General features: G+C 37.5%; 1 protein-coding gene and 1 long non-coding RNA gene across 3 annotated transcripts in view; one reads left to right on the top strand and one right to left on the bottom strand.

Annotated features, from left to right (window-relative positions):
- Positions 1–5,034: 5,034 nt before the first annotated feature.
- Positions 5,035–25,437, bottom strand: part of crfb1 (cytokine receptor family member b1) — a 48,944-nt gene continuing 28,541 nt past the window's right edge. For both annotated transcript variants that reach the window (XM_016255876.1, XM_016255877.1), the window contains 4 exons: positions 24,302–24,461; positions 16,458–16,582; positions 14,725–14,907; positions 5,035–5,796 (listed from right to left, as the gene is read on the bottom strand). In XM_016255876.1, the coding sequence (XP_016111362.1) occupies positions 5,122–5,796; positions 14,725–14,907; positions 16,458–16,582; positions 24,302–24,461 (1,143 nt within the window). In that variant the 3' untranslated portion in view covers positions 5,035–5,121. The remainder of the gene's footprint in view (positions 5,797–14,724; positions 14,908–16,457; positions 16,583–24,301; positions 24,462–25,437) is intronic.
- The window catches only part of LOC107569725 (uncharacterized), a 14,041-nt gene continuing 12,058 nt past the window's right edge, over positions 23,455–25,437 (top strand). The window contains exon 1 of the long non-coding RNA XR_001606940.1: positions 23,455–23,550. This is a non-coding gene — a long non-coding RNA (uncharacterized lncRNA). The remainder of the gene's footprint in view (positions 23,551–25,437) is intronic.

Genomic DNA, 25,437 nt, shown 5'->3' with positions numbered 1-25,437 from the left:
GCAAAGTCTTGAAAATGTGTGTAAGCAATTGAAAAAAACGGTAAATGTCACAAAATTTTGTCTGTCACTTCCCCAAGTGTCCACCAGATGTCACCTATAGTCTAACATGAAATTGTAACTTGGCTCACCTATTATTAACGTCCTAGCTCAATTAGTGTATTTTTAATGTTATAAATCATATTTGTGACCTTGGAGCACAAAACCATTCATAAGGGTCAATTCTTTCAAATTGAGATTTATAAATAATAAATATATAAATAAATAAATAAACTCTCCATTGAAGTATGGCTTGTTAGGATATGACAATATTTGGCAGAGATACAACTATTTGAAAATCTGAAATCTGAGGGTGCAAAAAAATTGAAATATTGAGAAAATTGCCTTTAAAGTTGTCCAAATTAAGTTCTCAGCAATGCATATTACTAATCAAAAATGAAGTTTCGATATATTTGTAAATTTTAGGAAATAATGTAAAATATCTTAAAATTCTCTTCGTTGCACATTTTCTGTGATTTGATTACCTGGTTCCATGATTCATGCTCTGTGTGATTCTCCTGCTACACACAAAGCTTTCCAGACATCTACTAACTGTTTCAAACATGTTTCCTTACAGGAAGAGCTTGATGAGATTGTCTTAGCTTGGAACAATCACAGAATATGGCCCGTCCACAACTCACGGTCACCACAAGGCCGACCATCCATCATGTATGTAGTGTCTCATCTATATGGAGCCACAGACCACCTGCATCCAGTGCATCTGGAGACGGTTCAATTCTGTTTAGAAGAGTGTGTTTTCAAGGACTTTCCATGTGAGGAAGACATTTTTAACACATGCTGATCTTATGTCAGAGCATGATTTGAACCTTACAAACGATGTATTTTCAGCAGTGGACTTGAACATAACATGTAGGGAGCTAATTAACAGTGAGTTGGAACCTCATAACTGAAAAATGTGTTGCTGAAGACTTAATATTTGAGATTCGTATTCTATGGGTCAGTAGTAAAGACAAACAGGATATGTTTTAACTAGGGAATGGTTTAATTTTCTGGTTTAAAATAATATTCCAAAATTGCATTTGAAAAAAAAAAAACTAAAACAAAAAAACCCCCAGAAACTTTGGAAATGTGAACATGTAAAACACAGCTTGCTTTGACATGAATTATGTTGTTTAAGCTTAACTTCAGTTCCTTCCCAAATAATAAGTCTAAGTGTACTAGACTATCCATGACCCATTTGTTGCTCTCCATCGTTTTGTTAATTTCATGGCGAAACTCGGGGTAGTTATCATAATTCACAGGCAGCGCCAGCTTACAGTCACATGTGTGTGCAATGGGTCGTCTCTGTAAGCCTTTCAATTGTGTGAAGCTAACAGTGATGTCCTTTACCAGGAACAAATCTGACCCGGTGCAAAACCGAAGGAAGAGGTGTTGTTAATCTGATTCTCTAAGAAATGTACTTAGATAACTGTCAGTGTATTTTAGTTGTACATTCATCGTAGCAGAGTAAGCCATTGATTTCATGACCTTTCTTGATGTCTGTTGGAGTTCATCATAGGCAGCTGCAATGTCCTGGAGCTCAGTTCTCATAGGTGCAAGCACATGCCACTGCTCTATCACAAACGCAGGTTCTTGAATCAGCTTCTGATGTGCCATCTCCTCCAAGAGCTGCTTGATAAGATCTGCTGTTGGGACTCTTCGACAGTTATGATGATCCATGACCTCAAACAACTCTTCTTTTTCCACATCTTCAAAATGTGAATGGCATGATTCTAGGATCACCCCGTCTGATTCTATATCTGAGAAAGCAGTCCACAAGACTTGTTGTGACACATCCATGGGCTGCCTTTTCCAGCATTACAGGTGCTATTTTTACAGGCAGGTACTTCTCTTTTAGCCAACCAAATGCAATGATTCGGCCAATGCATTCCCACTCTTAAAAGTCTGCTAGTTGGTTAGATAGTTGCCCACATGAAGGATGTTTTTAACTTATGAAATCGTATTTGCAATGCAGAAAGAGTCTTTTCACTGTGTTACAGGTTCTAGACACAGCAAGTCATGTTAGGTCTTGAATGCACAGCCTGCTTAATTTAGCGCTATGAGCACTAATGCTGTGTTAGTGCTTCTGAGCAAATGAAGAGAAAGCAAGCCCACATATGCTGCAAAGCTTCTTTCCCAGTGAGAGAAAGTTGGTTTATGCAATGTTAAACCTTTTTTATATGGTTTTATCGGATTATTTCCATCTGATATGCAGCAAACATTGGATACTTTAACAGGAGCCCGAGTGTTTCCTTAGTGCAGGGATGTCAAACTCAATTCCTGGAGGCCCGGAGTCCTGCAGACTTTAGATTCAACCCTAATTAAACACCTGATCCAACTAATCAAGTCCTTCAGGCTTATTTGAAAACTACATGGTGTGTGTTGGAGCAGGGTTGGAACAAAACTCTGCAGGGCTCCGGCCCTCCAGGAATTGAGTTTGACACCCCTGCCTTAGTGCATGGGATCAGCAGTTACGGGTCAACTCTGAGTCCATCAGTGTGCATAGCCTCCTTTTTGAAAGGCTCTCTTCACATTTTTTTCTGGTTTTGGCCACAACTTAGCACGAGCTTCGCGATTTTTCTTTGAAAAGTCTTCTTTAAATTGGATGTTCATCTCTAGCATACACTGTTGAACCTCTTTTTCAAAAATAATAATGGATTTTGATGCATGAATTTACTGCGGTGAATATGAAATCTTGCAAGAAGTAATATAGGTTAATAGTAAAGTATTCATTGATTTGATCTTTTTGTATATTAAAGTCGTCGAACAGTACATACAACAGTACAAAACAAAACAAGGAGAAACCCAGGAGCACATTACGATTAATAACATTGAAAAATTCAATCCAAAATAGTTGTGTTAGGACAATCCCAGAAGATAAATATCGGTTTCATTAGGGGCACCACAAAAAGAGCAGCTTGTATCTATGTCTGATTTAAACCTTTTCAAAAACACTTTAGCTGGGTAAAATCTGTGTAATAATTTGAATGAGATTTCTAAGATTTCTATTTCAAAGGCAGAGTCCAAACGTTTTTCCAATCAATATGATCAACCAAATTCTTCCAATAAAGCACCACATATAGAGTGTCTCGGTTAGTTTCATGTAAATCAGGGCGGGTTGAAGTATCACCATTGGTTCACTAGTTCTATAGATTGACAGCTCCTCCTCTAGCCAATCAGTTAAAGAGGGCAGTTGATGTCACTCTAATGCACCTCATTAGCTGCCGATGGTGTTCTGTTCACTTGTACAGGTGAAATTGGATCTGTAAGCTGGGGTAACATCTTTCCCGACAGGACACCGTTATATGCACCCGTCTGTCACTGCTATACGCCCACCTTAAAAGGTAAATGTACTGAATGTGCTTTTCAGTGAATGTTATGATTTTTGTGTGAAAATTCTTTATGTATAAAACATTGGGTTTTAACTGGCAGAACGGTCTCAGTCCTCTCTGGGTGGACCGAACCTGTACAATTGTGTGTTCGATTACATCCTGGGGTGGAAGTCCCTAGGTGGCGTTGTTGGCTAAATTTGAAAACGTTAGTCAAGGTTTCTGTTTCTTTTGTTCCTTTTCTCAGTAAGTGTTATCACAATTAAAGTTTCTTACACTCAAATACCATCATAAATATACAGGAATCAAATACTTTTAGTAAATTAAGTGTAATGTGGAACTGTTTTCTGAAGCATTGAATACGCAGAACTATCAATTCAGAAAAAACGTTTTGTCAGATTCAAGCTAATAAAATTTTCTGACATTATCATTTCAAAACATTCTTTTTTTTTTAAAGGTCATCTTTGCAAGAGGCTGATTCAAAATTTAGCAATTTCATTTTCCATACACTCATTGCCACTTGCAGTTACATTTAGATTTATATAAGACATGAAAAGTATGTGGAACGTTTTTAGTATGTGAAACTCTTCTTTTTCTAACAGTTCCAAACTTTAGGTTCATAACGAGTCAACACTATGTCAAGCTTCACAGATTCAGATCCAGATCTGGGCTGAGTGACAATACACAATGTAATTACGGAAAAACAGGCAAACAAACAAAACAAAACAGAAAATATTTATTTCAAATTGTTTCACAATATTACTATGTGGATTTATAAAATGTAAATTATTCCTGTGATGCAAAGCTGAATTTTCAGCATTACTCCGGACTTTGTCACATGATCCTTTCAGAAATCATTCTAATATGCTGATTTGCTGCTAAATTATTATTATTTCTTAGTTATTAACAATGATTCTTCTTATCAATGCTAAAAACCGTTTTTGCTACTAAATATTTTTTGGAAACTTTTTTCAGGATTCTTTTTTATGAATAGAAAGTTAAAAAGAACAGCATTTATTTGAAATAGAATAATTTGTAACAGCTTTTACTGTCACGTTTGATCAATTCAATGCATATTTGCTGAATAAAAGTATAACATTTCCACAATATTACCGTTTTACTGTATTTTTGAGCACATAAATGCAACATGGGTGAGCAGAAGAGACTTGATTAAAAACATTTAAAATTCCCAAACTTTTCACAAGTATTGTTTTTTCCCTTATATACAGTGTATATATGCATATATCAACATTTTACAATTTTTATTATGAAAATTTTTCTTGTGAATAGGGCTGGACGATATGGTCAATTTATATCACGATATATTTCTTAATTTTGGTTGATGCGATATAATTCCGACATCGATATGAACACTATTTAAAAAAGCCTCATAAAAACTGCCAAGAACACCTACAACAGATGTCTGTGCATACAAACTTATGAAAAATGAATTTGCCAAGTCTATTACATTTTTTAGAAAATTCTTTGTTCACCTTTTATTTGTATTTAGCCTTCATACAAACAAAAAATGTGAAATCAGTGTCAAATAAACATCTCAGACTCACCTTATTAATAATTAATATCTTTAACTTCAAACTATAGGCTAACATACCAGTCAAAAGTTTTTAAACAGTAAGATTTTTCATGTTTATTAAAGAATTATCTTCTGCTCACCAAGTGAATTATTGTCCAGCCCTAATTGTGAACATGTTCAACATGTCTTTAATATTGTTGACATGACAACATATTGTCGTCTTTACCGTGACATATAGTCTGTATCGCAGTCTGTCTCCTCTGACCTGTTCTGTTCATGCATGTTTCCTATATGAGTCACCATATATTCTGATGTTGTGTCATGCTCAGTCCTCATGTCCAAATCAGAAGAACATAGAGAAAGGAGGTCTTGGCTTTCCACTTGCATTGGATCGTCTGTTTTCATTTCTTTCTGTGTGGGTGCACAAAGCTGTGGGTTTTTTTTCTGTCTCTCCAGGAGACTGATGTGAGATGTCGATAATTCTTGAACCTCACTTCCCACTAACTTGGGTAGCAGAGGGTTACAGACCTCCTCCTCATCCAAATCATCCTCTGGTCCCAGAGCCCTCAAAGTGACTGAAAACAAGTTGATGTTCCCCGAGACATCCGCTGCAACATCTTGATTCCCCTTCGATTGTAACTTCATTTTGACTTCAGGATGGCTGCTTCTATCTTCAGACATGTCTAATACAAATAGCTTTTTACAATCAAACTCATCATGATGGATTTGTTCCATGGCTACTTCTTTTGTATGGTAGATCCCTGAACTGTTATGGAGGGTCGAAATTGAAACTATAGCCTTCTCTTCTCTATTATTAGTTTCCCAACCACTGCTGTCAGTTACACAATCCATGTAGTTGCAGTTGCCTTCATCTTCTTCCTCATCCTCTGTATCTGCCTGTGAGAACAACAGCAGGTGAATTTGCAATAAAAACATGTTTCATGGTGGCAGTGTATTTTTATAACATGATTGAGTGACTAGGAATAGTCTGTGGCATGACTGGTGCAAGTAAAGGAACCAGAATTTTAATAACGGTCGTTAATAACTGCTGTCAGATCATTTGCATAAAGGCTGAAAAATAATTCACAGAACATTAGAAACTCAAATTTCACAACGCTTGAAACGTATTATATCAGTTAATCAAGCAATATGTATGTGCATTCATTTGCTCCTATAAGACCTGGAAAATCAGCTCTTCTATCCAACCCAGCAGATGTTTTTCCTTAAAAAAAAATTAAATCTTAAAAACCGACCTCTCAGTGCGTTGAACAGGGAGACATCTAAAATGTTCTAAGTAATATAACAATTTAAGCCTTAATATCATCATATATATATATTAGGGCGGTCAGTTTAACGCGCTAACTTAATTAATTAGTTATGAAAAATAACACTATTAAAATATTTTAACGCAGTTAACGCCCCCAGACCTGCATATCATCTATTATTTCATACAATTGACTGTTGACAAATATGATGCAAGGCAATGACCCCATAACCAAAGTTATGCCATAAAATTCAAGATATTGGGGTATAAATATGTCACAGGTAAATAAGATATAAAAATGCCCCTTTATGAGTTTTTGTCTCTAAGGGTGCTTTCACACCTGGCCTGTTGTTTCGGAACCTGGCATTAATTAATTTCACACCTGGCCTGTTGTTTTCGGAACCTGGCATTAATCGGAACCTGGCATTCCCCCCGTAGCTCGGTTCGTTTGGGCATATGTGAACACGGCAATCGCGCTCGGATCCGCGCCAAAACAATCGGTCCGAGATCGCCTGAACGAGGTGGTCTCGGCTCGATTGAAAACGAACTCTGGAGCGGTTCGGTTGTAGTGAGAAAGCAATCCGATCCAACGGACCAACGAACCAGGCTATATCACAATTGGGTAATTACGTAAGTTCCGTGAAAAGCATCAGCTTTGTTGTTTTGCTAATACCTCATAATGAACCTTTTTTTTTTGACGTGACATGTGGCCAAGTATGGTGACCCATACTCGGAATTAGTGCTCTGCATTTATCCATCCAAAGTGCACACACACAGCAGTGAACACACACACACCGTGAACACCCACCCGGAGCAGTGGGCAGCCATTTATGCTGCGGCGCCCGGTGGAGCAGTTGGGGGTTCGGTGCCTTGCTCAAGGGCACCTCAGTCGTGGTATTGAAGGTGGGAGAGTGTGCTGTACATTCACTTCCTCCAACCTACATTCCCTGCCAGTACGAGACTCGAACCCACAACCGGGGGTTATGAGTCCGACTCTCTAACCATTAGGCCACGACTTCCCTCATGAATGTCTGTGAACCTGTGAATGTCTGTGGGTGAGCACGTCTTTGCCATTCAAAAATCAAAGCGCACTTTATTTTATAATGCCGTCTTATTGCTGCTCTTCTTTGTAGGTGCATTTTAAAAATGTTTTCTCGATCAATCCTGGACTCCTGCTCAAAATGATAAATTATTATAACGACAGCTACAAAAAACAACAACAACAACAACAATAAGCCCGTGAAGCTGTTATCGTTCCATCCTGATGGATGACATGCATGACAGCTCAGTGGAATCCCGGAAAATAAACCGTGGAACTTTGACCAATGAGAGAACAGTTTACACGCACATGACTTGTATTAACAAATTTGGTCCGTTTAGAAATTTTGCCATGTGAAAGCGAACTGCTCCAAGAATAAAAAGCAACATTGTAATAATTTTAATCCCTATTTCGGAACAAAGCAATCGATCTACAGGTGTGAAAGCACACTTAGGGTGCTTTCACACATGGCTCGTTGTTTCGGAACCTGGTGCGTTTCCCCCCGTAGCTCGGTTTGTTTGGGCATATGTGACCACGGCAATCACGCTCGGATCTGCGCCAAAACAATCGGTCCGAGATCGCCTGAACGAGGTGGTCTCGGCTTGATTGAAAACGAACTCTGGAGCGGTTCAGTTGTAGTGAGAAAGCAATCCGATCTAACGGACCAACGAACCAGACTATATCACAATGAATAATGGGTAAATACGTAAGTTCCGTGAAAAGCATCAGCTTTGTTCTTTTGCGAATACCTCAAAATGAACCTGTGAATGTCTGTGGGTGAGCACGTCTTCGCCATTCAAAATAAAAAAGCGCACTTTTTAATTTTATAATGCCGTCTTATTGCTCTTCTTCCTAGTAGGTGCATTTAAAAAATGTTTTCCCGATGAATCCTGGACTCCTGCTCAAAATGATAAATTAATATAAGGACAGCTACAAAAAAAAAAAAGCTGTTGTTGTTCCATCCTGACGGATGACAGCCGTGACAGCTAAGTGGAATCCCGGAAAATAAACCGTGGAACTTTGACCAATGAGAGAACAGTTTACTCACGCGTGACTTGCATTAACAAATTTGGTCCATTTAGAAACTTTGCCGTGTGAAAGCGAACCGCACCAAGATTAAAAAGCAACATTGTAATAATTTTAATCCCTGTTTCGGAACAAAGCAAGCGATCTACAGGTGTGAAAGCGCCCTATTTATATATAAGCGATATCACACCAGCAGCAAGAGCAATATCACACAGTGCTGTTTTTGTCACGAAGAACACGAGTGCAAATCATAGACTCTATAGGGCTAGGCTATAAGGAGCAAATGTGATTTTATACAACACTTCAGTAAACACGTTTACATTGTGTTACATTTTAAACACAATATTGTGTGTTTTTGTTCAAAGCCCATTCATAGTGAGAGCCGTTTACTTGATTCCTGAATGAATCAGCCGTTTGAACAAATCGAATAGAATGACGGTGCCTTTTGAAGCGTCCCTAAGAAATAATCAAACATAGATTTAATATAACAACAAATAAATTTGCAATTTATAACATAATATGCATTCTTTCATCAATATTACACATTATTTAAATATTACTTTAAATAATTTAAATAGCATTTATGCCGATACGTTTTTGGCCTGTCCCTTACTATGATTTTTCTTTTTCAGCACAACTTTTTAATTTGGAAAATGAAGGCAAAATGACATAAAAATCACATTTGCATATTGTTTGAAATATAGTCTCATTGTTAAGCAATGTTTTTGGCATAAGTATGCATTTTTTTCTATAAAATATCATTCATTTTATTGGTGTCCCCTGATTTCATGTCAGCCCTGTTAACCTCATCAAAAAAAAACTTGTAAAATGTACATTCAAGTGACAATTTCTAGGAGGTTATATAATCTCTCAACCAGGATTCCTACACTTAAAACACAAGCATGTTGTAGAAGCTCTCACTTTATAATGCTCTACTATAAAGGGGGGGGGGGGATCATGCATTGTCAATACTGTTACCATTTTCAAAATGTACATTTAAACTATTATTTATTACATTTAATATAATTAATATCTACAAGTAAAATAATTGCAAAGTGTACTTTTGTGAACTTGACTATTAGCTAGAAATTAGCATATTAGTTTGATATTGTCAGACCTGTTACTTTTCAGGGTAACAGGGATAACATAGATTAGGTGTCACTCTGTGTAAAATGTAAACATGTTTAAAGGTCACCCTGGGTGTAATTTTGAGCTAATGCCTATATCATTCAGTGGATTAGAGCATGAGTTACATTTTAGTTAGTATTATTGGTTTTGTTACTAGGTATATATTACTATTGTTGTTAATGACTTGGGGCCTCGTGTATAAAAAATGCCTATATCATTCAGTGGATTAGAGCATGAGTTACATTTTAGTTAGTATTATTGGTTTTGTTACTAGGTATATATTACTATTGTTGTTAATGACTTGGGGCCTCGTGTATAAAACTCTCCGTAGATTTCATCCTAAAAGTGTACATACGCACAAAAGCTAGAACCTGCGCAAAAATCCCTTTATAAATTCCAGTCAGGGGAAGATTGTGCGTACGTGCATCTCCACCCCGAAATCACCATATATGCCTAGTTACAATGCCTAGTTTTACTATGCATAACCTCATCTGCATATAATTTCTATGCATATTCCATCCACGTGACACCATGTTTAACACCGTCAAAGGTACAAGACGTTAGGGAAATATGAGATATGGACTAAATGCCATTTGTGCCACATTAACTTTTATTGCCAAAATCATCCAGAATGTTTTAGAATATATCAAAATATCCATAAAAACAAAACTGTTTAGTTCTCAGATAAATAGCCTATTTTAGAATATACTTGACCTCATTCTTTTCCACTGGCCAAATAATTGTTTTAAACAATTCAAATAAAATAAAATTGATGCAGTTCTGCTGAAAAGGTGTTTTAGCTATTTTTTTTAGCTATTAAGATCTAAGATCTTGCTGCCAGGAAGAATCTACTGATGTCATGGATCAGTGATAAGCCTCCCTCCATCAAAGGCTGGCATTCAATCATTAGGGAGATTATTCCTCTGGAACTCTTGACCTGTATTATTCATTCTACAACAGATGCTTTTAATCGTATATGGACACCATACCTTAACTGCATAAATGCTTCTGTGACATTTTGTGGCTTGGTATGACAGTGTTCCTAGAGGTGTATAGACAATTCATGTATTCTCCAGTTTTTATTGTTAATTTTGATCTGTGATACAATGCTCTGCTTGTCATCTTATGTACAATTTAGTTTTTGTATTCTCTTTTGTTGTATATCAGGCAGTGTGTGTATGTTACTGTTTTGTATTGTGTTGAAAGTTATACAAAAATAAAATAAATAAATAATAAAAAAAGCCTATATTTATTACAGTGTAAATACAATTTGTCTGACTCTGCGCATCAATGACAAAGTATTTTAAAAAAGGAAACACGCAAATCTCACAGTTTTTTTTCCAAGTTGTATCCTTCAAATACAGTGGTCATAATGTTGTGGAGATCTCTGTGCAGTAGCTATTATTCAAGCCGGACAAGACTGTTGACCAGCGAATCCAGCAGTGTTCCACCATAATATTGAAATAAGTGTGCATCATTGATCATTGTTCTCGCTAAAAAATTCTCATAACATGAGATCTGCAGTTTAGTTTAAATATGAATTATTATAGCACTCCTTGCTGTCATTAAACATTGCATGCGGCAGGAACAGTGATTAAGCGCATCAGCTACAAATATGTCTAAATTCATGTAATTTTGGTTTAACTTCTGCGTAACCATTTTATGTAATTTCAGTACGTCTCTCCATTAATGAGTGTGGAATATTTAATGCAAATGTGTATATCGAAAAGAACACAGAGTTTAAAATCCTTGTTTACTTCATTACGTTTCTCACTCCAGGAAAAAGTACAGTCAAGAGAATCCATACGGTGCGCACATATTTACACCAAGTTTATTTTTATAAATCCAGATACGTGTGTGGAAAACAGCTTACGCACATTTCTATGCATATTTTGTGTGTACGCAACGTTTATACATGAGGCCCCTGGATAGGATGGTCAGTCTCAATAAAACAAATTTTTTCCCAAAACTCATCGTCAATAATGCATCCATGTAAATTCAATTACAAACAAGAGCAGCAAGGTGACTGCAGACCTTCACCCCAGTCTTGCAATGGTCAACAAAGTCAAGATCTTGGTCTGGTTTCAGATGATCACAGAAAGACCAAGATCTGATCATCTTCCTTGCCTAATAATTGAACCAGATCAGTATATTTGAAGTTCTGTGAGGGGACACAGACAAACAGATGGACACATTATCTAATTACAATACCCTTAAAACATTAGATCTCTTAGAAATGTAATGCGCTAATTCAACAATCATCAATGAATTGACTTAAACTGAAAAATGTACTGTTTATTATTGTCATACAACTATGCCAAGTAAGTGCAAAATAATTGGAATCCAGGTTTTTCCATTGTAATTTTTGGACAAAGCCCTTTTTTAAATAGCTTTCTTGTAAAAATATTTTTTTTTCTTAATTGACATGTGGTCACCCTCCAAAATTAGGATGTTCTTGGTCATCTGAATGACAAATATAAAAATATATTTTTTAAAAATCCCAAATATAAAACAATCCCAGTGAAAAGAGGGACTAAAATGCTGCTCATGTGCAAACTATCACATAGTTCTAATTAAACTATAATATCTAGCAACGCTTGTGTCGGTAACAGGATTGACAAAAATACCAAAACATGAGGTAGATAAATAGTCATAAAATAATAAATTACATAGCCTGAGATGGCATATAAAACTCTCCGTAGATTTCATCCTAAAAGTGTACATACGCACAAAAGCTAGAACCTGCGCAAAAATCCCTTTATAAATTCCAGTCAGGGGAAGATTGTGCGTACGTGCATCTCCACCCCGAAATCACCATATATGCCTAGTTACAATGCCTAGTTTTACTATGCATAACCTCATCTGCATATAATTTCTATGCATATTCCATCCACGTGACACCATGTTTAACACCGTCAAAGGTACAAGACGTTAGGGAAATATGAGATATGGACTAAATGCCATTTGTGCCACATTAACTTTTATTGCCAAAATCATCCAGAATGTTTTAGAATATATCAAAATATCCATAAAAACAAAACTGTTTAGTTCTCAGATAAATAGCCTATTTTAGAATATACTTGACCTCATTCTTTTCCACTGGCCAAATAATTGTTTTAAACAATTCAAATAAAATAAAATTGATGCAGTTCTGCTGAAAAGGTGTTTTAGCTATTTTTTTTAGCTATTAAGATCTAAGATCTTGCTGCCAGGAAGAATCTACTGATGTCATGGATCAGTGATAAGCCTCCCTCCATCAAAGGCTGGCATTCAATCATTAGGGAGATTATTCCTCTGGAACTCTTGACCTGTATTATTCATTCTACAACAGATGCTTTTAATCGTATATGGACACCATACCTTAACTGCATAAATGCTTCTGTGACATTTTGTGGCTTGGTATGACAGTGTTCCTAGAGGTGTATAGACAATTCATGTATTCTCCAGTTTTTATTGTTAATTTTGATCTGTGATACAATGCTCTGCTTGTCATCTTATGTACAATTTAGTTTTTGTATTCTCTTTTGTTGTATATCAGGCAGTGTGTGTATGTTACTGTTTTGTATTGTGTTGAAAGTTATACAAAAATAAATAAATAATAAAAAAAGCCTATATTTATTACAGTGTAAATACAATTTGTCTGACTCTGCGCATCAATGACAAAGTATTTTAAAAAAGGAAACACGCAAATCTCACAGTTTTTTTTCCAAGTTGTATCCTTCAAATACAGTGGTCATAATGTTGTGGAGATCTCTGTGCAGTAGCTATTATTCAAGCCGGACAAGACTGTTGACCAGCGAATCCAGCAGTGTTCCACCATAATATTGAAATAAGTGTGCATCATTGATCATTGTTCTCGCTAAAAAATTCTCATAACATGAGATCTGCAGTTTAGTTTAAATATGAATTATTATAGCACTCCTTGCTGTCATTAAACATTGCATGCGGCAGGAACAGTGATTAAGCGCATCAGCTACAAATATGTCTAAATTCATGTAATTTTGGTTTAACTTCTGCGTAACCATTTTATGTAATTTCAGTACGTCTCTCCATTAATGAGTGTGGAATATTTAATGCAAATGTGTATATCGAAAAGAACACAGAGTTTAAAATCCTTGTTTACTTCATTACGTTTCTCACTCCAGGAAAAAGTACAGTCAAGAGAATCCATACGGTGCGCACATATTTACACCAAGTTTATTTTTATAAATCCAGATACGTGTGTGGAAAACAGCTTACGCACATTTCTATGCATATTTTGTGTGTACGCAACGTTTATACATGAGGCCCCTGGATAGGATGGTCAGTCTCAATAAAACAAATTTTTTCCCAAAACTCATCGTCAATAATGCATCCATGTAAATTCAATTACAAACAAGAGCAGCAAGGTGACTGCAGACCTTCACCCCAGTCTTGCAATGGTCAACAAAGTCAAGATCTTGGTCTGGTTTCAGATGATCACAGAAAGACCAAGATCTGATCATCTTCCTTGCCTAATAATTGAACCAGATCAGTATATTTGAAGTTCTGTGAGGGGACACAGACAAACAGATGGAACACATGATCTAATTACAATGCCCTTAAAACATTAGATCTCTTAGAAATGTAATGTGCTAAATCAAAAATGAACTGACTTTAACTGAAAAACTGACTGTTTACTATTGTCATACAACTATGCTAAGTAAGTGCAAAACAATATAATGCAATTTAAAATGGTAAAACTGTACAGTATTATGTAAACAAATATGTGCAGTGTGCTGAAGAATGTGTGTCCTGGCATCCCTGTTATTCTGGTCAGTCCTGTGACTATGACGTCAATCCTGTTACTGTCATTAATTTCATAAAATTGTAAAAAATTACATTTGATACAGACTTCCAGCTTTTTCCATTGTAACTTTAGATATATATTTTAATATCTCTCTTGTAAAGATATAAATTTTTCTTAACTGACATGTGGTCATCCTTAAAATTAGGATGTTTTTGGTCGTCTGAATGACAAATATAAAAATATTTTTAAAAAATACAAAATTTGAAACAATCCCAGTGAAAAGAGGGACTAAAATGCTGCTCATATATGTGAAACTATCACACAGTTCTAATTAAACTATAGTATCTAGTAACGCTTGTGTCGGTAACAGGGTTGACAAAAATACCAAAACATGAGGTAGAAAAATAGCCATAAAATAATAAATTACATAGCCTAAGATGGCACAATACAATTTCTTGTCATTTTAAGGTGTCTTCATTTCATGGATATTTAAAAAAATGCTGATTAAACTTATTTTATCTTCTCATTTTTCCAAGTGGAAAAGGCACCGATTTTGTGGAATGACCCATATATATGTTTTAAAATGGGTATCAGACAGACCTTGTTGACATAGTTTTCCTCGTCTTCAATTTGCTTGCCTTCTGGATCTTCCTCTGCATTCAGTGGGTTGTTGTTTTTGGTGGGATGATTTTTAGATACACTGATTAACTGTGACTCAGTCAGTGATACTCTCTCATATAATATCTGTTCAGGAATCAGATAGTACATTTCAGTGATGTTACCCTAAATGAGGGAAAAAAAAGCAATAGAGAGAGATACATGAGACTTAGTCAAAATGATGACTCTTGCTCCAGCTCTACTAATAAAAGGTTTGGACGCACTTGAAGGGATATATGATTTTCATTATGTACATTGCATTTTCTCACATAATATTGTAACAGTTTGTGTTAAAAAGAGTGTAATCAGACTTCAGCCACTAATATGTTTTAACTGAAATTGTGCACAAATGCTGGGGGATATCAAAACATCTCCAGTGTCAACACTTCAGACTCCAGAGGAGACTTTAAAGTGGACTTGCTCACAATCATTACCAATGCAGTTCAACAATTCACTGTTTCTCGAAAGCATAGTTCCAACAAACAAACGAACAGCAGTGCAAAGTTGTGTGGTAAGGTTGGAAGTACAGTATAGCTCTCGGCCTTAGAAGGTTCATTTTATTATTTATAATAAATTCCATTTGCCACCACAAACAATTTGGCAGAATTGTGAAGGTGGATCATGAATGGGTACTTGGTAAAAACCCACCAAAATGTATAAATATTATTAAAATATTACTTTTATTAATTAAAATGAATAATATATATATATATATATATTTTTTTATTTATAACATTTTCTTGTACTATAATATGTGACCCTGGACCACAAAACTAGTCATGAGGGTAAATTTTTCGAAATTGAGATTTATACATCAACTGAAAGCTGAATGAATAAGCTTTCCATTGGTGTATGGTTTGTTAGGATAGGACAATATTTGGCCGAGATACAACTAAAAAGCTGGAATCTAAGGGTGCAAAAAAATCTAATTATTGAGAAAATCGCCTTTAAAGCTGTCTAAATGAATTCATTAGCAATGCATATTACTAATCAAAAATTTAGTTTTGATATATTTACAGTAGGAAATTTACAAACTATCTTCATGGAACATGATCTTTACTTAATATCCTAATGATTTTTGGCATAAAATAAAAATCTATAATTTTGACCCATACAATGTTTTTTTTGTCTATTGCTACAAATATACCTGTGCTACTTAAGACTGTTATTGTGGTCCAGGGTCACATATAGTTATGAAATATATACAATATTTAAATTGTGCCAGTCTATCAGCATAATTGCAAATGTAATTTAAGTCTCTGATTAACACAGTGGTGTTTCGTTTAAGTGAATCAATCAAACAACATAAGGTAAGGGTTAGTAAACGATGATAGAATTTTTGGGTAAACTATGGCTGTAGCAGAAACTCTTCCAATTGAGAATCAACAATACAAGCCTATGTAATACAACACAGCTATGCTGCAGCTTTGCATACACATTGCTTTTTGGTGCAATGTGAAACAGGTGTCAGAATAAATGTACTGTTATTGTAATTTACTGACATTTATTAGCCAGGCAACATTACTATGCTCAGCAACAATTTCTTCTTCTGTTCTAGGTAAGAAAAGGTAAGGTAAGAAAAACTAATGTTGTAAATAAAAGATGAATGACAAATTACTGATGATAGCAAATGCAGAATATGGCAAATGCTGTATATGAATGTAGAAAAGACTTACCAGTGATTTAAGAAGAGTGGACTTGGGTTTACATATAGATCCAGTGTAAACCAGACTCAAAGCAAGCACCAGCACACCTAAACCTGACACTGCCGCTCCCAGTGACCAACTCATTAAATAGAGCACTGCAGAAAGAGAAATGTAGAATACAATCAAAAACATTATATCCATGCAGTAGCTACAGTTTTTTTTCCTGGATAACACTGGGCACACTGACTGGGGTGGGACTCAAATTTAGACCTCAGTAGTTTCTCACTAAAACAATACAGCATCACATACAGCTCTAAATTCCACTCTCAATAATTTTTTCCCATCTGATGCTTTGCCTCATGAATGCTTAATAGTGTTATAAATCCAGTTCATGAGCTTGACAAGAGATATCCATATGTAGAACATTTTAACTGCATTAAAGTTATCAAACACGTTTTTGATCTAAAAATGGTCATTTGTTTTTATTATTAAGCTTTGCAACTTGCATTTTTAATATTAACAACTCTGATAATACATCCTTTCTCTTTTCAAATCCACATTTTTCCTAATACTGCTGCTGAGGTACTGTTTTTCACTTTGACATAATTTTCTCTTCTGCCGTATCTCTTTTGGAAAGTTGTGGAATTACAATAGTGGATTATTAATCTTTTTAATTACACTTATACAAGTAATAATGAATTTGATTATATCTGTAATTTTATCAAGACTACTCAATTTCACTTGCACAAAATTTAAATATATATATATTAATAATGAATTTGATGATATCAGTAATTTTATCAAGACTACTCAATTTCACTTGAGGAAAAAAAATAAAATAAAAATTACTAAAGTCAGGAAAAAAGAAGAAATGTCCCCTTTTCAGGATGTAGTAATTTAGAGATAATTTTGTAAAATCCAAATAAGATCTTCGAAAGGGTATAAACAATGTTTTTCATACTTGTTCAAAAAAATCATAAGTCTTGCACATACACCTGTGGAATGATCCTTAAGACACTTATGGTTTACAGGCTGTAGGCAACTAAGGTCAGTTACAATAACTTAAAAGACAGTAAAGAGACATTTCTACTGACTCTGAAACACCAAAAGAAAAATGCCCAGGGTCCCTGATCACCTGCTGAACATGCCATAATCCTGCTGCAGGAAGCATAATGACTACAGATGTGGCCAAAGCAATAAAATGCTGCTATATCCATAACGTAAGAGGGAGTCAGGAAAGACAGCTGATCGTCCTTGCAGTGGCAAACCAAGGTGACCATGTATCCCCTCAGAAATGTTTGGGAACGTGCAAATGCCTTGGTGGAATAGTGAGGTAACATCTCACAACAAAAACTGTATGTTTAAGATACAGAGAACACTCTACAGAGATATCTGTCATTTTAATTTGATTATAAGTAGGTAATTCTGAATGGCCAAAAAAGAATTGGTAACACTTTACAATAAGGTTCATTAGTTAACTACATTAGTTAACATGAACTAATAATGAACTGCACTTATACAGCGTTTATTAATCTTTGTTAATGTTAATTTCAACATTTACTAATACATTATTAAAATCTTGTTAACATTAGTTAATGCACTGTGAACTAACATGAACTAACAATGAACATCTGTATTTTTATTAACTAATGTGAGCGTAGATTAGTAAATACAGTAACAAATGTATTGCTCATGGTTAGTTCATGTTAGTTAATACATTAACTAATGTTTAACTAATGAACCTTATTGTAAAGTGTTACCAAAGAATTTTTACTATTCATAATTCTAATTACAGAGATCTATTCAAAATTAAAATACAAACATTTGTGGATGCCAATAGCCTCGTGGTTAGTGCACCGACATATAGTTTGATTCCTATCTCAAAGTCCTTTGCCGATCCCACCCCCTCTCTCCACCCAATGGAGAGTCAGCTCTCTACTGTCCTGTCCCAATAAAGGCAGTAAACGCTTGTAAATATAACTTAAAAGAAAATACAAACATCTATGTTATATTTTTTAGATATTTAAATGTTATGACTGAGCCATTTATTGTTATGTAGCTGTGTATATTTTTTTGTGTTTGTGCATGTGCATCTTGTGTGTGTTTGTGTCTCCAGGGATGATTTGATGGAGGCTGCTACTGATTCTCCTCCACTTTCTGTCTACTCTGTATTACCGTGTATCATTTTGTCATTCTGCTATTTAGTGTCATTTTGTAATCGCTCATCATTCATTCTCTTCTGAGGGTCGTGCCAGAGAAATTGTGATAGAAATTGAGAGCGTGCTTGTAATTGTAACTTATGATATTTGTTTGAAATTTTTGCCATTTACTTCAACATATCCCTTGTTAATACTTTTTGTACATAGTTCCCTTCCGAGGGAACATCGAACTGCGTCCTCTAGCGGTCACTATGAGGAATGCCTTCAGCGTGACCGGTGTCTGAAGCATACATCTAAACCCGACAATAACATTGGCCGGCGACAGTTAATGACGTCATTATAATGACCACAGTATAAAAGGGCGCCGGAAGAACACGTCATCTTCTTTTTCATCTTCATTGACCATATGTTTATGTTAGCGGTAAGCTAAGCGCGACTAGGAATGCATGTTCCATCGCCAGAAGCTTTGCTCTGATACCCACAGTTCACATGGCTCACGTGTTGTGTGTGGTGAAGAGCAAGCACATTCAGTTCTTGAGGAAGTTGAATGCGCTCGCTGCATTCATTGCTTATTTATTTGTGAGGGACAAGCTTGAATTGAACAAGCTCGACTCACGAGGAGATGGCTTGTGCTCATCGTAATGCATTTGTTGGACTACTGAGAGGGTAGGTGAGTACTTCACCATTTACCCGAGTTTGTAGATTTTTGCATGAGTGTGTTCGTGGTACTCTTTCGGGAATAGCGATGCAGTGGTTTCCATTCTCGCTTGATTTCCGATGTAATCTAGCCCGTGAGTGGAGCGCGTTTAACTCCAGCGGGAGCTGAATGCATGCTGCATGTTGCAGTGAGAATTGTCTGCCCATTGCCCGCAATTCACGGTTGATGGGCAGAACATGGAAAGGACCTGATGGGAAATCTTTTCCCTATCAGTAATTTCCTGTTTTATATATACAGTGGGTACGGAAAGTATTCAGACCCCCTTAAATTTTTCACTCTTTGTTATATTGCAGCCATTTGCTAAAATCATTTAAGTTAATTTTTTTTCCTCATTAATGTACACACAGCACCCCATATTGACAGAAAAACACAGAATTTTTGACATTTTTGCAGATTTATTAAAAAAGAAAAACTGAAATATCACATGGTCCTAAGTATTCAGACCCTTTGCTGTGACACTCATATATTTAACTCAGGTGCTGTCCATTTCTTCTGATCATCCTTGAGATGGTTCTACACCTTCATTTGAGTCCAGCTGTGTTTGATTATACTGATTGGACTTGATTAGGAAAGCCACACACCTGTCTATATAAGACCTTACAGCTCACAGTGCATGTCAGAGCAAATGAGAATCATGAGGTCAAAGGAACTGCCTGAAGAGCTCAGAGACAGAATTGTGGCAAGGCACAGATCTGGCCAAGGTTACAAAAAAAATTCTGCTGCACTTAAGGTTCCGAAGAGCACAGTGGCCTCCATTCCTTAAATGGAAGACGTTTGGGATGACCAGAACCCTTCCTAGAGCTGGCCGTCTGGCCAAACTGAGCTATCGGGGGAGAAGAGCCTTGGTGAGAGAGGTAAAGAAGAACCCAAAGATCACTGTGGCTGAGCTCCAGAGATGCAGTCGGGAGATGGGAGAAAGTTGTAGAAAGTCAACCATCATTGCAGCCCTCCACCAGTCGGGGCTTTATGGTAGAGTGGCCCGACGGAAGCCTCTCCTCGGTGCAAGACACATGAAAGCCCGCATGGAGTTGTGAGATGGTGAGAAATAAGATTCTCTGGTCTGATGAGGCCAAGATAGAACTTTTTGGCCTTAATTCTAAGTGGTATGTGTGGAGAAAACCAGGCACTGCTCATCACCTGTCCAATACAGTCCCAGCAGTGAAGCATGGTGGTGGCAGCATCATGCTGTGGGGGTGTTTTTCAGCTGCAGGGACAGGACGACTGGTTGGAATTGAGGGAAAGATGAATGCGGCCAAGTACAGGGATTTCCTGGACGAAAACCTTCTCCAGAGTGTTCAGGACCTCAGACTGGGCCGAAGGTTTATCTTCCAACAAGACAATGACCCTAAGCACACAGCTAAAATAATGAAGGAGTGGCTTCACAACAACTCTGTGACTGTTCTTGAATGGCCCAGCCAGAGCCCTGACTTAAACCCAATTGAGCATCTCTGGAGAGACCTAAAAATGGCTGTCCACCAACGTTTACCATCCAACCTGACAGAACTGGAGAGGATCTGCAAGGAGGAATGGCAGAGGATCCCCAAATCCAGGTGTGAAAAACTTGTTGCATCTTTCCCAAAAAGACTCATGGCTGTATTAGATCAAAAGGGTGCTTCTACTAAATACTGAGCAAAGGGTCTGAATACTTAGGACCATGTGATATTTCAGTTTTTCTTTTTTAATAAATCTGCAAAAATGTCAACAATTCTGTGTTTTTCTGTCAATATGGGGTGCTGTGTGTAAATTAATGAGGGAAAAAAATTAACTTAAATGATTTTAGCAAATGGCTGCAATATAACAAAGAGTGAAAAATTTAAGGGGGTCTGAATACTTTCCGTACCCACTGTATAAGGAATTGTATAATGTGGATATCTGTCTGCAGTTGTTGGACAGATGATTTATATCATGTCCTTATCAGATAACCACATTATGCTGCACTCCAGGAGCCCATACCTCCACCTGACTGAGGTTAGGCAGGAGCCTCCTGCGATTCCATTGCAGTCTCTCATGCTGGACCTATGATGTTTTTGGTTAGTTTCTATGTCTCATAGAACTACCTACTACCAAGTGTTCTTCGGACGTTACTTGGACCTGTCTTTGTACCTCTGACTTTGTTACAGGGTTAGGACCTCTATGAGTACTTCCCCTGCTGAAGTCATCCACACGCTGAGCGTCTGTGCACTTTCTAATATCCTGTATGGTATGGGTTACGCACTGCCAGCCTCGTATCCTTTCTCTGAGTTGGCTCAGGCTCTTCCTGAGCAGGGTGTTTGCTACCAAGGACTTGTCGAGTTAGTTCCTTTGAGCAAGCTCATGCAGAGCTGGCGGTAGCCCCCTTGGGTGACAGGCCAAGGTCTAGTTTATTGTTCTAGACCAGGGGTTGCGAACGTCGGTCCTGGAGAGCCGCAGCCCTGCAGAGTTTTGCTTCAACCCTAATCAAACACACCTGAACAAGCTAATCAAGGTCTGAAGGGTTACTAGAAAGCTACAGGCAGGTGAGTTTTAATTAGGGTTGGAGCTGTACTCAACAGGGCTGCGACTCTCCAGGACCGGAGTTCGCCACCGCTGTTCTAGACGCTTGGCCGTATCCCCTTAAAGGAATCTCTTTGTTTCTGATTCCAAGCCTTCGAGCTCTGCCCTGGGTTCAGGCGTTCCAAGCCCAGCCCTTAATAGGTAAGTTATTAGGGTATGCAGCTCAGGCCCTTTAGGCCAAAGGGGATAATGTCACTGACAGCCGTCAAGGCATCCTTGGGGCAACTCCCATAGCTTTGGTAGAGTTTGTACTTAGTGCTCGCCTTGGTGCTTGGCATGCACTCCCCTCAGCATGGCAGAGTGGGCATACCATTCCCCATGGCAACCTCTAGAGGATGCAGTTTGATGTTCCCTCGGAAGGGAACGTCTCAGGTTACGTATGTAACCATGGTTCCCTGAGAGGGGAACGAGACACTGCATCCTCTAGAAGCCTCGCCATGCTTCGGATGGCAAGCTTCAGATGAAGAAACAGATGACGTGTTCTTCCGGTGCCCTTTTATACTTCGGTCGTGCTGGTAATGATGTCATAGGCTGTCGCCGGCCAATGTTATTGTCGTGTTTAGATGTATGCTTCAGACACCGGTCACGCAGAAGGCATTCCCCGTAGCGACTGCTAGAGGACGCAGTTCGATGTTCCCTTCTCAGGGAACCATGGTTACATACGTAACCCGAGATGTTTTAATAATTAAGGGGTAAGTAGGGAGTGTAAATTTGAGCAGTCATGGCCAAATGGTTAGATAGTCAGACCTGTAATCCGAAGGTTGCGGGTTCAAGTCTCAGGTCCAGCAGGGATTGTAGGTGGGGGGAGTAAATAACCAGTGCTCTCTTCCACCTTCAATACCACGACTGAGGTGAGACCCTTGAGCAAGGCACTGAACCCCCAACTGCTCCCTGGGCACCGCAGCAATATGGCTGCCCACTACTCTGGGTGTGTCTTCACGGTGCGTGTTCAATACTGTGTGCGTGCACTTGGATGGATTAAATGCAAAGCACAAATTCCGAGTATGGGTCATCACCATACTTGGCCACATGTCACTTCACACCATTTTCTTTGAATTTACATCTTTTCAATGTGATTTAGACTTTTACTAGTAAGAATAAAAACAAAACAAAAAGGAAGTCAATGGAGACACTTCACTACACAATAGTAAATTGTGGACAAGTGAGCCTCTAGCTCTCTTTCATGTTCAGTTTAAAGCTCTGCATTTCAGCCTGAGCCTGACGGGGCCCATCTTATTTTCAACCCTAGGGACAGGCTTCGGGCCAATTTTCAGGTCACAGCTCACAGGCAGCACTGGGGAAGTTTTAGGCTTCTCATTATTTTTTATATTTTAGACATCCATGAATTAAGGTGATGGAAAAGATGTGCTGAGCTGGTGAAAACAACACGAAACCATGCTACCATGACTGTCAAGACCAGCTATCGCGGTGTTTAATGTCCTTGCCAGCAGCAGAAGCAGCGAGTGTGTCTTCAACACAGCTGGAAGAGTTAAGAAAGGATTATTATATTAATTGTTTAATTAATTGAATTAATTGTTAATTTAATTACTTAAATATATACCATAATGAGCCTTTAATATTTAGGTTAGCCTATTCCGCGCTCAAGTGCAGGCATGAAGCTTGCCGCAAAGCACTGGCAAAAGTAATGACTATGAATGTGTCATGGGAGAAAAAAAATAGTAAGGAGATATTTTAATTATTTATTTTTAAACTAGTGTTCTCTGTGTGAGTGTCAGCTGCAAAGATGCAACTGGCAAATGGTTTGTTTTAAAGCAGACATTTCAATATTTTTATAGACATATTTCTCACGTCAGTGAGGCAAGCACCCATATGCTATACATGTTTCGGTTCATTTTTGTACATATTCCATTTTTTTTAAAAGTTCTAACTAGTAAAAGTCTAATTTGAAAGTCAGCCCCAGTACTGTCCTTCCTAAATCACAGTGAAAAGATTTTTTAAAAAAAATGTTTTTTTAATGGTGTCACTCCCTACTTATTAACACTCCTTACATATTAACAATATGTACTTACTACAGGGCTATGTTTTAGTTTAGGCTTGGTTGCTTGTTGACTTGGTTTTATTGACTTTGAGTTTCATACAAGAATTTCAATTTTCAGTCTATTTGAGCTTAATAACTCTTCCTCCGTAATAACGTAATCCTAACTCTTTGACAAGCAAAGTTCAAGTGTTTGCTTTCAAAGGGACCAGAATTATACCTGTAGACAAGAGGTTTTAGGAGCTACAGCCATTTAATTTTGGATATGATATTTTTGACTTTCATGATGCTTGAGGTGTTGATTTTATGAAAAGAATGACACACACACCAAGGGCTGGCATTATACACATGGCAAATGTTTAAATGACTATGTTAAATAGTTCTGCTGAATTAATTCCAGAGGCAATTAAAAAAAAAAGGAGAATATAGTTATATAGAATATAGCTATTGTTAAAGGTATTTTTCTTACTTCCTCTTGGCTCCTCTTTACTAGTGTATTCACACTGCCAAGCAGACGGTTGAGTGTTGCGGTTGGAATTGGTTTGGGGAAGTACTTTAACACAGTACTTATTACCAGGCTGAAGATTCTGCAGGACATACTGTTTACTTGACGTATAGATCTGGTTGGCCTATATGATTAACAAGACAACAGTAAAAGACTTTAGAAATTCAGCTGATGTGATGTTACAAGTAGTGCTGGGCAGTAAACCGGTTCATACCGAATACCGGGGTTTATTTTTATGATATGAATTTTTAAAATACCGCAATACCGGTGTATGTCGCGTAAACAACGTTCGGAACGCGACACTGTTTGAAAGGGGTCCCTTTACACTGTTGCACTGTGGTGAGGGAACAGCTGTATGTGTTACTAAGCGTGAAAGTTCAGAAACTGAAGCTGTAGAACTAACAGAACGTGATGACACAGAAGAACTCATCCACAATATCCACACTGACCGCCACAAATATCCTCCGCCCCTGCCATCAGCTCCCGCGTCTCACACACACACGAGCGCGACTTTAGCACTAGATTAATCAACTTTCAGACCCTTTTAGCGGCTTTTTTCCATAGAATATTCATACTGACAAACCTAGCGACTTTTTTTGGATAAACCTTGGCTATGGTTCAGTTGAAAGATTTCTCCAGTGCTGTCCCGCGAACGCGAGGTCTGACTTTCCCGGAGAAGTGTCGCCTCTCTCGGCGTCTGTTCTGTGCAGCGAGCGGCAGAGAAGCACCGCAGCCGACTCCTCAATAAATGTGTACAAAACAGCGTTTCCAACCACCTGTCGCTTACTGATTGTTTGGAATGATAAATATGAGCGTAGTTCGTCTGTTAATATCACATGCACTTTCTTGGTTGTTTGTTACTCAGACGCAGGCAGTGCGCTGCGTGAGACAAAAAAGTAATATAGCCAAAACAACCGCATAGCAACCGCATTTAGTGTAGATGCATGTTGATTTTACCAGACGATGCTGCGATTATAAATGAGAGTGACTCCTGGTTAACATGTATTAAAAGGGGTCGTGTTTAGTCACTATTTAGTGTGGTATTTTTTGACAATATTCACTCATCGTGACAGTAAAATAGGGCATTCTAAGTCAATATA

Source organism: Sinocyclocheilus grahami, unplaced genomic scaffold (genome assembly GCF_001515645.1).
Source record: "Sinocyclocheilus grahami isolate Dianchi unplaced genomic scaffold, SAMN03320097.WGS_v1.1 scaffold1375.1, whole genome shotgun sequence".
Taxonomy (NCBI): domain Eukaryota; kingdom Metazoa; phylum Chordata; class Actinopteri; order Cypriniformes; family Cyprinidae; genus Sinocyclocheilus; species Sinocyclocheilus grahami.
This window is presented reverse-complemented; position numbering and strand designations above follow the sequence as displayed.